Source organism: Mchenga conophoros, linkage group LG22, assembly GCF_057382185.1.
Source record: "Mchenga conophoros isolate Kocher_MC1m ecotype Shallow Benthic linkage group LG22, M_conophoros_male_GT1.1, whole genome shotgun sequence".
Lineage (NCBI taxonomy): Eukaryota > Metazoa > Chordata > Actinopteri > Cichliformes > Cichlidae > Mchenga > Mchenga conophoros.
This window is the reverse complement of record NC_140546.1, coordinates 146,558-162,775: the sequence shown is the minus strand read 5'-3', so window position 1 is coordinate 162,775 and position 16,218 is coordinate 146,558. Positions and strand designations below refer to the sequence as shown.

The 16,218-nt window shown below is 42.8% G+C and overlaps 1 gene segment (V, D, J or C); it reads left to right on the top strand.

The window, feature by feature from the left end:
- Window positions 1-542: 542 nt before the first annotated feature.
- On the top strand, window positions 543-15,554 carry LOC146548415 (Ig kappa chain V-III region MOPC 63-like). The segment is given in 4 exon segments: window positions 543-655; window positions 762-1,082; window positions 13,760-13,795; window positions 15,150-15,554. Coding segments are annotated over 4 exon segments (735 nt in total).
- Window positions 15,555-16,218: the final 664 nt, after the last annotated feature.

Below are 16,218 nucleotides of genomic sequence, written 5' to 3'. Positions count from 1 at the left end.
CTTCCCCTCTGCTGTCGGACACATGAACAATAAACGTATGACTGTTCCCACCACTAACACATGACCCTACGCTGTGTTCACTGCATCATTCCATGTTTGCACTGATCACCACCTGCACTCATGTATATATCTTTCTACGTAGCACTTTTAATTCTTATTCTTACTTTTATTTTTTTCATGTCTATTTAAGCGCAATTTATGACAGTATGTTTGCACTGAAGCACCGCAGCAATTTCCTGATGTTGTAAACCTGCTCAACATTTGGCAATAAACCCCTTTCTGATTCTGATTCTGATTCTGATCTGCTCAAATTTACACAGCTTTCACATCACTTCATTGTAGAGGTCGAGTTTTTCTTTATTTGTTACCTGTCTATGAATCTACAGTGTTCAGTTGAGTCACATTCCAAATATGCTGTGAAAAACTCTTTTTAAACGAGTCGTGCTGGAGTCAGTCAGATGATTTCCATAGAGAGGCACTTTGCATCAGCAGCACCATGCTCCAGTGCTCTGGGAGAGTTTATAGTCCTGAGATTGAACACTGGATGACTGACAGCTGTCCTTCATCACAACAGAAGCCACAGAAATCCTCCTCATCAAAAACATGACTTTGATCTGCGTCCTCATCTGGACTCTCCTCTGCTGCTGCTTCACAGGTAAGTCCAGAGAATCAAACTCCTCTCCTCTATCAACATCTGTCCCTCTGAAATGAAGCCCACAAAACCATGAAGCTGCTTTATGTTTTTGTCTCTGTGTCCTCAGAGTCCAGAGGACAGATCACAGTGACTCAGCCTGGAGCAGTGAGCTCTGCTGTGGGAGGAACTGTGAGCATCAAGTGTAGGACCAGTCAGAATGTTTATGTTTCTGGCAGCGCTCACTGTTTAGCCTGGTACCAACAGAAAGCTGGAGAAACTCCCAAACATCTTATTTACTACACTAGCAGTCGACAATCAGGGATTCCAGCTCGTTTTACAGGCAGTGGATCAAACTCTGACTTCACTCTGACCATCAGTGGAGTCCAGGCTGAAGATGCAGCAGTTTATTACTGTCAGAGTTTTCATGTTATCAACAGTCAGTATGTGTTCACACAGTGAAAAACAGTCGTACAAAAACCTCCCTCAGTCAGACTGAACAGAAACTGAAGTGACTGCTGCAGCTGGAAGATACTGCAGAGACTGATACAGTTCACTGAGGACACACACACACACACACACACACACACACACACACACACACACACAGTAGTACAGGTCCTCCATCTTTTTTTTACCCAAAAAGGGTTTAATTTGTGAGAGTAAACTTGTGCAGTGTAAATAGTCAAACAGTAAAATGTAAACCTTGCAGCAGTTAAGGAGTGAAAGGCCATTTTTGTTGAAACACTTGTTTCCTGGTTAAGAGCATTGCTTAGAAACTCGTCTTTGGTTTACTTTTCATTTTCTGTTTGGGAAGATTGGGGAACATAAGGACCTGTTTTCTTGTTTTGGCATTGCTCACATCCAAAACAAATAAACTCCTCTATACCAAAAACGAACCTTCTTAGCAACTCACATGATCTTGTTGTGCAAATAAAGTCATCCTGTTTTTATTAAGCTGTATATTTTCAAACTTGAACATTGTTAAAATGATTTGGTCGATGTTTCATCTTTCACTTTGTTATTCTCCTGGTCTTTCATTTGTTCAACTGTGATGCTAAAGTTCAAAAAACAAATCCCAGAATTGTTTTCAGTTAAGCTAAGCAGTGGCTTCATGTTCTAATTATCTTTAACATTACAGGGCTCTAGAATAACTTTTTGCCTTGGTTGCACTGGTGCGCCACTTTTTCAACCGCATCGCTTAACACCGCGGTTTTACATGTGCCCTTTTTTGGGGGAAATTGCTGATTTGATTTGTAAATGATTAACTAACAATCTTGTTCTTGTGCTTAAAGTGCTTTGGCACTCTTTGGCCATAAGAATGCAGAGATGGCACCGGGTGTTATGGCACGCCGTCTTTCTCTCGGTTCTGCAATGTTTGCATATTGTGTTCTTAGTGGTGTCCCTGCTAGCTTGGAAAACCCACTCCCTGTTGGTGTATGAGCGACAGACGCTTTTTAACATCCGTGACTCACTGCTGATGCTCCACAGTGTTAGCGAGCGATCTGGAGGAATCCCGCCGCCGTGCCGGAGGAGCAGCTTCGCCGCGATCGCTGCTCTGCGCTTCCACAGGCCCCGCTGGTTTAGAAACTTATTCCCGTTAACGACAAGGAAGCAAGATGAACAGCAATTTTACTTGCTAGCAAGGGAGGCTGGTTGGAACCAGGCTCTTGGAGCTAAACGCTCCTCACCTGTCTGCTAGCCAGCATCAAGTAAACAGCCTTCCTTGCAGCTTTTTATTCTGAGAACACAAGCACTGTGTTTGTGTGTATGTGAGTGTGTATGTTTGTTTGGTGGTGCGTTTGTGTGACCTCCTGCTTATCAAAAGGGTCATAAAAGCAGGAAGCTTACTAACCAAGAAAACAGAACCCTCACATAGGATGTCCCTATAATGAAACACTACAGCCTCCCCCACCAACAAACAGGCTGGAGAGGTGGTCAGAGACAAAGGAATGTCTTTGACCATGCTGCTTGAACTAAGTCTTACACATTTAAGTAACACAATGACAACATTTAACAATTTGACTCCAACAGTCCCCCCTTTTTGTCAACTTTGTACATAAATTTCCACTTATGCACCCTTGTGTTTGACAGTTCAGTATAGGCTTCATTCACACACAGCTCCTCACATCATTCACTTCCTACTGCTGCAAAAGTTCACAGTTCATACATGTACGAAACGTGCTTAGCAATTATCCTACTTCTCATTCATCTCACACACAGGAAACTACATCCTGCAAGGAAACAAATGAATGTCAACAGTCAAAAACAAGAATCAACGTTCTCAAAAGAATATGCACTACAATCCAAATGTATGCAGACATAGGCATTCAAACACATCCGTTGGTTTTTGGTTTGTCCATGTGGCTTCCAGCTATCTTCAAAGCTGTAGCCTGGTCAACACTCCTCTTTATGACCCCTTTCAAACCCCCAAATCTTCTCACTGTAGACACCCTGTGGGGTGATCGAGTCACCTGGTGAATCATCTGCATTTACAACTCCTCTCCTTTCCTGTTGTCACTGCAGAAAAAGTTTTTTAAAGGAAATTGGATCAAGTTGTTTATGATCTTCTCCCCCATTTTTGAGTCATGTCCACCCATGGCTCAAAACTCCAACCAACTTATATAAGTGTACATGATGTAAATGTAAACAAAAGAAAGCCCCTTTGACTGTCTGGCTTTTTCTTCATAATGATAGCCATATTAGGACACATAAAGGCAATGGTTATATATCTATATATTTTAGCACAAATGACAATATAAAAAATATCAATCCTAACAATGTCCATGTGTCAAAGTAACTGAGAATAAAAAACAGAAAACATGAAGGAGATATTCCTGGCCTGGCTTTTTATAGCAGATAATCTTAAAACTATTTTGCAATTTTGCATAATTTTAAAAAGTTTACATTTCTTCAGTATTGAACAGCAGAAAATAGGCTCTCTTGTCCGAGGTCATTGACGTAAAAGAAAAAAAGAAAAAAACACAGAGGCTGACAGAGCTGCAAACAACGGTAGACTGGTGGGTAATAAGCGAAGGAATAATGCAGAAAACAGAGATTTGAGACGGGAAACTGTTCTTGAAGTACAGAGAGAGAGAGAGCTGTGCATGAAGTGTGATTTTTATCTTGGTGGAAACAAAACAGTAAAGTAAGAGGGAATTCATGACGATGTTTATCAGATGTGAATAGTTTGTTGCTTCTTTTGCTGCTGGTTCAGTCAATTTTGCTTGGAGAGAGACAAAACCTGCAGCTCAGAATCAGCACAAAAAAGACGTAAACAGTGCGGACCCGACGCATCAGAATCAGTGAGCTGTCGGCTTTCAGCCCGATGGCGTGTCCGTCTACGTGCCGTCGTGTGAGAAAGCAGAGAAAGCTGATTCTGATGCGTCGGGTCCCTCTGTGTGTTTACGCTGTGTGTCTTTGTGTGGAATCCGTTTACCTGCTCTCATTTACTGTTTGGTGGTTGATAAAATACTTTTGTGATCTTTAACCTGAGATTCCGGCGTTTCTGGGAAAATATATTTATGTTTAAAACTCGATTTAGGATTTAATGAATCAATGTCGCTTTATTCAAGCTACTCACCTCTCTCTATCTGCCTGTACTTTCAAACGTACAGACGGACTACATGAATATCTGAACTACGACCAATCAGAGAGGTCCCACCCCTGATTATCTCTGATTGGTTTAGACCATGATAGGAGCATAATGTGTGTCGGTTGTTGACCACAGGGAGAGTTTCAGAGTTGCAGAGTGTTTTTTTATTTATTTATTTTACTCGAGTAGTTTGTCGTACCGCTGCGACCTGAGATTATTTTTAATCGCACTTGCGACCAAATTGGTTGCACTCTACAGCCCTGCATTACATTTAATTTTTTCTAACTTAGCTTTGCTCCAGTGGTAATTAGAGTGAAAGGACTTGAAAATCAAAGTTTTACTCGTCTCTGTAAAACAAATTATTCATACCACCTTTACTTAACAGGAGCTTTACTGTGATAGTTTTAATACATTCTTCTATATTTAGTATGGTTTTAATATTTTCGTATTTTAAATTACGCAGGATATATGATAAAACAATAATTTACTTGCAAAGAGTTTTAATTTCTACACAAATACTTTCATTATGTGGAAAAAAAGTATTTGAGATGGAATTGTTTTATTTGATCTGAGAACAAAAAGAAATTGTTCATTGTTAATATATTTAGATCATATAAACAATATACAGGTACATTTAGCAAAGAAAGTAAGAGAGAAAAAAATACTACAGACGGGCATCTGAGGGTGAGGGGAGCGTGCCAAGCTCCAATCGACAGCACAGAGGGAGTTCAATGATGGCATCGTGATTCTGTGAGCAGCACAGAAACCAGAAGCTAGGGTGGTGATGGGGAATGACCGACGGCAATTTCCTATGAACATCACCTAATGCTGTGTCACTGTGCTAAGCATACTTTGACAATCTGAAGAGGGTCTTCCTTTGTGTCATTGTTGTTGTCATTTGCATCATGACCACTTCTACAAGACTGCTAAAGTGATTCAACAGGTGGGATCATAACAGCAGTAAAACAACTGGATCCAATACCCTTTCCGAGAAAGGTTTTCTGCAGAGATAAAAAGGACAATAGAGGAGTCATAAGTATTCCCCCCACAGGAAGAATGCCTGAAGTGAGGCGATGAGGGTTGATAGAGGCCATAAAAAGGGGCTCTATCATGTAATCATATATGCTTAGAGGTATCAATTGTATAATGATAGAGGTCTGATCCTTGGTAGTCTGCAAAGACTCTTCCAGAGTGTTCTGGCATGCACACACATCCTAAGGTCATGAGTGAGGTCGTACCTTCTTTAAATAGTATGGGAGGACACCTACTCTGTATCTGTTTAAGTATAAGAGCCTTTTGTTTAGGTGGACCGCTGGACTCCTGGCACCAGCTTACACACACACACACACACACACACACACACACACACAATTCCCAATAAAAGGCAGCAAGCGGAGGCCGTCGTTGGGGTCATTTTGTGGTAGACACCGACGAGGCCTCCATTGCAAATAAATCGATCGATCGCTGACTGTCTCGTTTTCTTCATGATGAATTAGTCTCTAAACCAGCGGGGCTTGTGGAAACACAGACCCAACAACACCCAGGTAGAAGACGAGTATTAATAACTGACTGCACACTTATTTCCACACTGTCATCCTCGAGTAGGTGAGAGGGAACGAAGTCTTGCCCCAAAGACATTTTGTAGGTTTGCTGGCTCCTTAGAGTACGAGCACCTGGATGACTGAGAACCTTCACAGATCTATTTTCAAGCTGAGCTCAAAGGTCATAGCCAAGCTTTTTTCAATACACTGCTCAGCTTTCTTTATCATAATCGTACACATCATGGTTTTGGGAGCTTCATTTCAGAGAAATAATTTTTGCAAGATGAGAGATTGTTTCCCGAGACTTTCTCCAACTTTTCCTTGCTGTGCAAAAAATGATGGTATTTGTTTAAGAGATCTACAGTGTGTGTGTGTGTGTGTGTGTGTGTGTCCTCAGTGAACTGTATCAGTCTCTGCAGTATCTTCCAGCTGCAGCAGTCACTTCAGTTTCTGTTCAGTCTGACTGAGGGAGGTTTTTGTACGACTGTTTTTCACTGTGTGCTCACCCACAGACTGTTAGGATAGTGCCAACACATACAGTAATAAACTGCTGCATCTTCAGCCTGGACTCCACTGATGGTCAGAGTGAAGTCAGAGTTTGATCCACTGCCTGTAAAACGAGCTGGAATCCCTGATACTCGAGTGGTAGCAACATAAATGAGCAGTTTAGGAACTCCTCCATCTTTCTGTTGGTACCAGGCTAAATGGTTGTTGCCATAAACATCCTGACTGGTCCTACACTTGATGCTCACAGTTGCTCCCACAGCAGAGCTCACTGCTCCAGGCTGAGTCACTGTATATTGTCCTCTGGACTCTGAGGACACAGAGACAAAAACATAAAGCAGCTTCATGGTTTTGTGGGCTTCATTTCAGAGGGACAGATGTTGATAGAGGAGAGGAGTTTGATTCTCTGGACTTTACCTGTGAAGCAGCAGCAGAGGAGAGTCCAGATGAGGACGCAGATCAAAGTCATGTTTTTGATGAGGAGGATTTCTGTGGCTTCTGTTGTGATGAAGGACAGCTGTCAGTCATCCAGTGTTCAACTCTCAGGACTATAAACTCTCCCAGAGCACTGGAGCATGGTGCTGCTGATGCAAAGTGCCTCTCTATGGAAATCATCTGACTGACAGAAACATGCAAGTTAGAATAGAAAGCCTTTTTTTGTCACTATAAAGTTGTACAAAGAGATACAGAGAAAATGAGACAAAGACACAAATTTGCAGGGGGAGAAGTGCCAGAAACACATTATATTAGATTAATATTTCAAACATGACAAAATGCTAATCTTACAGCAGCTGCTGTGTGTGTTGCATCATATTGCTGTAACTGTTTATATGCTTTATATATTCTGAGCTAAGTTGATCTATAGTGTTACATCATATTCTATAAGGATGTTATGTGTTTGTAGACTTTCTGCCCAGTTTGACCCATTTAGCAGACGTCAGCCTGTTTAAGGCTCTGATATCTATTCTGTATGACTTACAGCAGTTATGACATGGTCTGATTTTCTCACCCAATAAAGGAATATTTCATATATCAGTCTACTCTTCATTTTATCAGACACAGTTATCACAGCTCGTACATTTTCCTTTTCACACATGTATGTAAGCATTGAGCCAAATGTAATAATGCCAACATATTAAACGAACAATATTTGTCTCTTATGTATAATACATCTGTATATACACTTTTGAGTGAAGATTTAAGGTGATAGAAAATATAAACTGCAACTTGAATCTTTCAAGTTCAAGCTCACTGCTGTAATATATGTATATATATACACACACACACACACATATATATATATATATATATTTCCAGTCCTCAGATACTCAACTAATCAAAGTGATGTCATGACAAAAATGAATGACCAACAAGACATTTTTTCTCCTTCATTTCTGTCACACAAAGCTGTATGAAATGTTTCTCGCGGTTAGCATCATGGTTGCTAGGCAACCTGAACAGCGCGACGCAGGCTAGACCGTCCCATTTCACAAGCCTCTCACTTCCGCACTTCTCGTACTCATAGTACGCACCGTACGCAGTACACGTAGTGCGCGTACTTCAAGCGTGCAGACCCTGAATTGGGACACAGCCACGGGCTTTACACAGAGACCTGACTGAACTGGAACAGAGGGAGCATGGGAACCAAACCTAGGAACTAGAAATCATAGCAAAAGACATAACCAGAATAACCTAAAGCATAAGATAATAATAATTAACACAAAACACTGGGTCACATGACCCAGGACCATGACACTTATAGCACTAGAATTAAATAATAAGGGAAGGATTCTGGATCAGCATCATGATGAAAACTTGTGGCCGTAGTATATACAGAATTCTGGAGAAGGTATAAAATGTCACCGTATGTGTGTGTGTGTGTTTTATGTGTATGGATTTTTTTAATTATTACTCATCATATATTACTGTCTATTAAAGTCCTGTAGTAATTTGTCCATCAGCCTTTGGAAGGTGGCCGGTGCCCCATGTAGGCCAAATGGCATCACCGTGAACTGGAACAGGCCGGCAGGTGTCCTGAAGGCGGTGTGCGGTCGAGAAGACTCCTCCAGTGGCACTTGCCAGTAACCTTTGCAAAGATCCAAGGTGGTGATGTACCTGGCCGCTCCGATCTTCTCCAGCAAATCCTCGGTTCGAGGCATGGGGTAGGCATCAAACTCTGAAATGGAATTAAGCTTCCGGAAATCAATGCAGATGCGTAGGGAGCCATCTTTGAAGATGATGACCACCGGGCTACACCACTCTGAGCAGGACGGCTCTATCACCCCAAGCTCCAGCATCTTCTCCACCTCCTGTCGCAGTTTATCCACTAGGTGTTGTGGAACCCGGTATGGACGTTGGCGGATGGGATGTCCATCCTTTAGGCGTATCACATGTTCGACAAGGGTGGTCCTGCCGGGGTTAACTGAACACAGAGATGAAGTCTCCCAAAGGACTTGGAATAGCTCAGCAGCCTGCTGTGGGGTAAGATGAGTCAGCACCGGAGACATCGTATCGGCTCCCTGCTCGGGTTCTGTCTTCCCTTCTCTTGGCATTTCTCTTGCCATCAGAGCTTTCGCAGGGGCCTGGTGGGAACGCTCTTCCCATTCTTTCAGGAGATTCACATGGTAAGTCTGCTTCGGTTTCCTCTTTTCAGGATGATGAATCTCATAGGTCACTGGCCCCATTCTGCGAAGAACTGTGTATGGCCCTTGCCATTTCGCCAGAAGTTTACTGTTGGCTGACGGGAGAAGTAACAACACCTTTTGAAAAGGTTGAAATTCACGTTGCCGGGCCTGTTGGTCATACCAGGTCTTCTGGCTTCGTTGAGCGTCTCGCAGGTTGACCTCGGCCTCTTCATGGTATCTCCCCAACCGATCTCTCATTTCCAGCACAAATTGCACCACTCCTTTATCATTTGGAGCAGAAGCAGGAGACTCCCAACCCTTCCGGAGGAGATCCAATGGCCCCTGCACATCCCAACCATAGAGTAGCTCGAATGGTGAGAAACCAGTGGAAGCCTGGGGAACTTCTCTGTACACAAACAGCAGGAAGGGTAGCCACTGGTCCCAGTCTTTCCCAGTGTCTGACACAAACTTCTGCAGCATCCTCTTCAGAGTTTGGTTGAACCTCTCCACTAACCCATCTGTCTGTGTATGGTAGGGTGACGTCCTGATGGCAGAGATGCCTAGCTGGTTGTGGAAGAGCTGCATCAACCTAGAGGTAAAGTTAGTCCCTTGGTCGGTCAAAATCTCATCTGGTATCCCCACCCGGGAGAACAGCTGTACCAGTGCACGCAGAACATTGGGTGCCATGAGCGCACACAGGGGGAACGCTTCTGGGAAATGAGTCGCATAATCACACACCACCAAAATGTACTGATGACCCCGACTACTTTTTACCAGAGGACCCACAATGTCCATAGCTATCCTACGGAAGGGGGTGGAGATGACCGGAAGTGGCTGTGGCAGGGCCCTGTCTGACTTGCGAGCTGGACAAGTTTTCTGGCAGGTAGGGCATGTACGGCAATATTTTTGTATGTCTGTGTACATTGATGGCCAAAAGAAACGTGAGCTAACTCACATATAGGTTTTTTGGCGACGCAGATGACCTGCCCAGGGGAGGGTATGTGCTAATTGCATAATGAGGGGTCTACAACTAGAAGGTATCACAAGCCGTTGGTGGTCACCGTCAACTGCATACAACACATTTTTGTCAACAATGAACTTCTCTTTCCCTCCCCATTTCCCAGTTCCCCCTTCAGTCACATTAGCAAAGAAAACTTTCAACGTTTCATCCTCCCTTTGCAACAAAGTGATATTTTCTGGTACATCCCATTTCATGCTCTTAGTGTCCGGCCCCTTTGACCATAGCTGCTTCTCAATGCGGCGTTGGCGGCGGGATTTTCTTGGCCCATTAGTGCCACCCTCGCACAGACTACTGTCAAAGTCTGGCAAGGGTTGGCATCCAGCCTTCATTTGGGCTCTAGTGACCACTGGGCCAGACACGTTTAATTTAGCATTCCCCTTATCCCCCACATCAGTCTCTGTCCACTGTTCTTCTTTTTCTTGCAGCAAGTCCATGAGTACAGGCAAGTCCATCCCCAGAATAACCTCTACAGGCAAGTTCTGTACCACCCCAACTGACAACAGGTATGGCTGTTCATTAATAGTCACTGTTACCTCCACTTTTGGGTATGGATGTTTATCGCCATGCACACATAAAACTTCTTCCTGTCTGCTATAGTCCACACTGTTCACTGGTACCAAACTATGCTTAATTAAAGACATAAAACTACCAGTGTCCAGCAAAGCAGTAGCCTGCAGACCATTGACCTTTACTTTTTTATAGCGTTGCACATCCACTGGCTGGACCCTTGTGGGCTCCATCTCCAGCCGGGGTGCATAGCAGGCACCAGTGACTTTAGCCTTCCGGATAGGGCATACCGAGGCTTTATGACCTGGCTGCTGGCAATAATAACAAAGAAAGTCCTTACCCGCTCCTCGTAAGTTTGATGCCTTGGGGTTTTCTGGTGGCTCTGGGTTGCTCTCCCTTTTCAGAAGACCCGATGATGGAGTGGTGGTCGCTGTGGCATCCCAGATGAGCGTGCAGGTGGTGCTCCTTTACGCACATTGAAGTACTGTGACACCAGCTTAGCAGCGGTCAGTCCATCTGCTGGCTCATGCTCCCTCACCCAGGTCCTCACCTCCCCTGGAAGTACCCGGATTAACTGCTCCAAGATGATAGCTTCTCCCATCTCTTCTTTAGTATGCTGCTCTGGTCGGATCCAGCGCCGATAGAGGCCCTTCAGGCGATAATAGGTCTCAGTGGGGCTCTCACCAGGTGGAACTGTATTGGACCGGAAACTCTGCCGATACGTCTCAGGGGAAATGTCAAATTTGGTTAGCAACGCCGCTTTTAAATCTTCATAACGATGGGCTCTTTCTTCATCCATTGCAGTGTAGGCCTCCAACGCCTTCCCCAATAGCAGTGGAACCAGACGACAGGCCCATTCACTCTCTGGCCATCTACAGGTTTTGGCAACTCGCTCAAAACGCAACAAATAGTTCTCAATGTCTTCCCCCATCTGATAGGGTGGAATTTTTGGCCCAACAGATCGCATCCACTCTGAGACTGACTGGTCGAGGCTGTTGGTCACTGCTTGTGACTGACGAGAGGGAACCTCCTCTGGGGGATCCCGGTATCCTCTTTGACGTGCAGGTGTAGGCAGACCCATTCTGGGGCTGCTTGCTGTTGCGGTGCTTGGCGTGGCCGTTGCTGCTGTGGTGCTTGCTCCGGCTGGTGCTTGGGCTGGACTTTGTTGACCAGCAAAATCTGAATGCAGCTGAGCGTTGGGAGGGGAAACAGTCCTCAGCCCCCTGAGTTCTGCCAAAAAAACCTCCTCTCTCCTTTGCTGTCCCGCCAGGAAGTCCCTCATCATCGCAATCAGCTCTCCATTTGGGTCACGTGCTGAGGTCGAAGCTGTAGGCAATTCTGGACCAATCCTGCCGGAAACCTCCTCCTCCTCCTCTGCTGAAGAAGACGACACCGGCACTGTGTCCCATGCCAGCTCCTCTGCTGTCTTCTCCACTGGAAGCTCATGCTGCTGGGACCGCAGCCCTGTGCGCTTAACTGGGAGGCGCGTTTTCCTCTTCCGACTAGCAATCCCACTTCTGACACCATATGTCGCGGGGTCCTCTCCTAAACTTCTCCCGAACAAATGCAGGCGTAGTCAGGAAGCATTCAGTGTGGATAATTTATTCTGCCGGCCTCCCAGGTGCACAAAAGATTATTTACAAAGCAAATAGGAAACTAACTTAAGTCAACACAAAACAAACATCTATATACAAAACACAGTCTGCATGTTACCCTCTCTGTAACATCTCACTGAAAGAACCCAGGTAGGCCCTGACAGCCTTCTTTTATACCCCATGGCCCCTCCCACTAGGCATAATAGTCATCTCTTTATTATTTCTTTTACCAAACAATCTTTCCCCCTCAGCTTATTTCCAGCTGTATTCCTACAATACATAAATGTATATACAGACATTTATGGCCACTTCCAGGCAGCCTACAGTGTTTCACAACAACAAAAAAGCAAACAAAAAAAATAATGCAGTTCGCGTGACCTTTCAAGCGCGCGCAAACCCACTATTTGAACCCGAGAACACCATACCATCGGCTTGCATAACCCCCGTACAATCGGCGATCACAGCGAGTCTCCGCGACCGGCTTTATTAAAGGTAAGTGGGAAAATATGTTGGCCACCTTCTGCGCTGCTCAAAATATACCTCTCACCCCTTTTTGTTTATCTGCCCGGTCGACAAAAAGACGCGCAGTAATTGTAGAAACTAATGGTGGTGGTGCATGTATGCACCCAGATCAGCTGTCTGCGGCCCGGGACGGTGTAACTCCGTCACAACAGGGAACAATAACGCCTGTACCAGTTGTTGTATAGCAGAGGTGCTCAAGCATAAAAACAATAATAAACACAATGCTTTGGTTCTATAACATTTTTCTATCATTACTTTATTTTGGATTAGGTGCATGAGCTTTTAAGTATGGATAATTAAATAATAGATTAATGAAACACCAGAGTGTGCCCTGTTCTGAGATGTACAGCAAGTGGAGAGTGACAGATGAGATGAGGAGATGGAAGAGTGACTCACAGGCAGAGCCGAGTTCATTTCCCACAGTTTTGTTGTTTAATGCTTCTGAGCGCTGTCACCAATCTTTGCATTTTATGATCATCTCATAACACTTCTTTAATCAGCTACCATCTCTGCTGTGGACTTTTTACTGTCTACAGTCTCAAAGCAACACAGACCTCCATCACTATCTGCAGCAGGAGCAGCAGCAACCCCTCAACAGCAACAGTGTTGTTGTTATTCAGCCTGGTTCCATGTGCCCCTTTTGAACTTTGAGCACCGTCCCTTCCAGCATCTCTGCACGGCCCTGCTCAGAATCATCATCTGTTTTAGGTTGACATTTTATATGTTTTGTAGAATAACAGGACAAACTGTGAGACTGGAAAGACCTGAGTTTCATGCTCTGTTTTGTGACGTAGTGTGTAATGCTCAGCAGTATTATCATTTTAACTGGTTCTGTGCGCGATCTGAAGACACTAAGTGTTTGTGAGAGAACATAAAACTGTTTTGATGCATTTGTGAGGATTTACCTGATGAGTTTTAAGTTTTGTGATTGTAGCTTGAAAATTAATTTTAATGTTTAGAGTTATGAGAAAGAAGGTGGAAGCATTAAAGTGATGTATCTTAACAGTTGTAAAATGTAAATGACCAAATTGGATTATTGGAATATAGTTTTATTGTGTTTCGTTGTTTTTTATGTAAAAATTATAATATTAATATGTTATGAAATTATGATTTAAAGAATTCATATTGTTGAGTTTGTTTGTCTCAGAGTCAGAGAGCCGTGTCTCTCTACAGTCAGAGGTTTTTGTACGGCGCCTCAATGAGTTTGTATCACTGTGGTGGACTTTTGGTGGAGGAACCAGACTGGATGTTGGAAGTAAGTCAGCCTTAGAGCTTTTTTTTTTTAAATGTAATTTTCTTTTCTTTAATTTCATTTAATATGAAAGGCTAGGAAACTTTTTATGTAACTGATTAATTATTTTATTCATAAATTTTGTCCTAAGAAACAAAGTCAGCTTTGGAAATGAATATTCAGACACTCAGGACAATTTCCAATGAAAATCTGGGATGTTTCATATTATTCATTATTATTTCTAGTTCTGATGGTAAAGTTGTATTTTGAGGGCTTGTAGGTTTAGTTCAGTCACACAGAGAGCCATGTCTCTCTACAGTCAGAGGTTTTTGTACGGCGCCTCAATGAGTTTGTATCACTGTGGTGGACTTTTGGTGGTGGAACCAGACTGCAAGTTGGAAGTAAGTCAAACTTAAACCTCATTTACTTTAGCAAATTTCTTTCTTTTGATTATCTTAACTTTTCTGTTCAATGCGCCTAAAAAAACCTCAGGAAAATAGTTTTTAGATAAATCTTCATGAAGAAACAAAGTTAGCTTCAGAATAAATGTTAAAATGAATATTAAACACAATATAAAACATCAGAGTGGACTTGAGGATATTTTACATATACATACATCTGGTTAAGTCTCGAGAGCTTTTAGTTTTAATCCAGTCTGACAGAGTCAGAGAGCCGTGTCTCTCTACAGTCAGAGGTTTTTGTACGGCGCCTCAATGAGTTTGTATCACTGTGGTGGACTTTTGGTGGAGGAACCAGACTGCAAGTTGGAAGTAAGTCAGACTTAGAGCTTTTTTTTTAAATGTAATTTTCTTTTCTTTTCTTTAATTTCATTTAATATGAAAGGTTAGGAAACTTTTTGTGTAACTGATTACATATTTTATTCATAAATTTTGTCCTAAGAAACAAAGTCAGCCTTGGAAATGATTATTCAGACACTCAGGACAATTTCCAATGAAAAAAGTTAAACTGCACAGAGTGAAGATAAAGATCTCTGGTGTTCTTATTGTATCATATCATTTACAACAATGTAAGCAATAAAAAAAACACATGAGGTAAGTAGTGGTATTGAGTTTCTTATCCAGAACAAGCTGTTTATTACGAAGAACTGATGATGTTGAAGCTTAACATCTTTTAAAATTGTTGACACATCTTTGTTTTGTTTTTTTGTTTTTTTATTTCCAGTGTAGTTTGAACATATTTCAGCTCAAACTGTGTGATGATTCTCTCTGTGCTGATATGCATGAGAGGTTTCTTAAAGGGAAGTGAAACAATGTGTGAGTGAATGACTGGTGGAGCAGAAAAAACACCTGACAGAAACTTCTTAACGGAGAAATTCAAATTGTGGTTCCTGTCCTCTAAGCTGATTGGTGTTTCCTAGGTGATACCCGCCCCGCCCTGAAGGTGCTGGGTCCCTCCAGTGAGGAGCTGAAACAGGGGAAGGCTACAGTCATGTGTGTGGCCAACAAGGGCTTCCCCTCAGACTGGAGTCTGTCCTGGAAGGTGGATGGCAGTGGCAGCATCAGCTGGGAGGAGAGCAGGAGCCCCGTGGTGCAGGAGAACGACGGCCTCTACAGCTGGAGCAGCACCCTGAGGCTCCCTGCAGACCACTGGATGAAGGTGGGCTCTGTGACCTGTGAGGCCACCCAGGGCTCCCACACTCTGGTCTCAGAGCCACTGATGAGAGACCAGTGTCCCCAGTCCTGACCTGACTAACTGTGACTTTCATGCTGGTCTTACTTTCAGTCTGCACTCTGTAGCTTTAAAAAATAAAAATACAATTTCTTCTCTCATTTTTCATTGCTTTGTTTAAAGTTTAAAGTTTGTTTAAAGTTTTAAAGAATAAAAAAAAATCTATATTAAATAAGAATTGACTGTTTGTCTTACTTTTGTGGTGATGTCAATATTAAACTCTAAATAATGATTTCCAGGGTTCTAATTGGAAGCCAGTGTGCTATCTGTAGTCTATATGAGTCAGTAGAATTAAGTCACTTTCAATACATGAAGTAAAGCAAAGTTTATGTTAAAGAGTAAGTGCGAAGGGGAATTGAGAGACACTGCCATTACTAAGCAGGATATTAAAGACATTACATTTATGCAAATTCATTGCATGCTGTGTAATGAAATGTTTCAGCATGTTGCAGTTTGTTGTATAAAACACTGAGCAGGTGGAGCAGAAAAGCGCTGTATAAGAATGAGTCTATTCTCGTGATCAGTGTTGGGGTAGGTATTTTAGAAGTAATTTAATATACAGAGTTTTTTTGTTAAAAGTATTCAGTACGTTATTTTGGTGTTTTTTTTTTCTGTAAAATCACCTGAAACACAACATGTCATAACTGTCATTTAACAATATGAACTTGAAGGCTACAGTCTCTCACACCAACATAAATCCCTATCCTAATGACGACACACATATTTTCTTTGTCTTGGCATTTAGGTATATGAATACC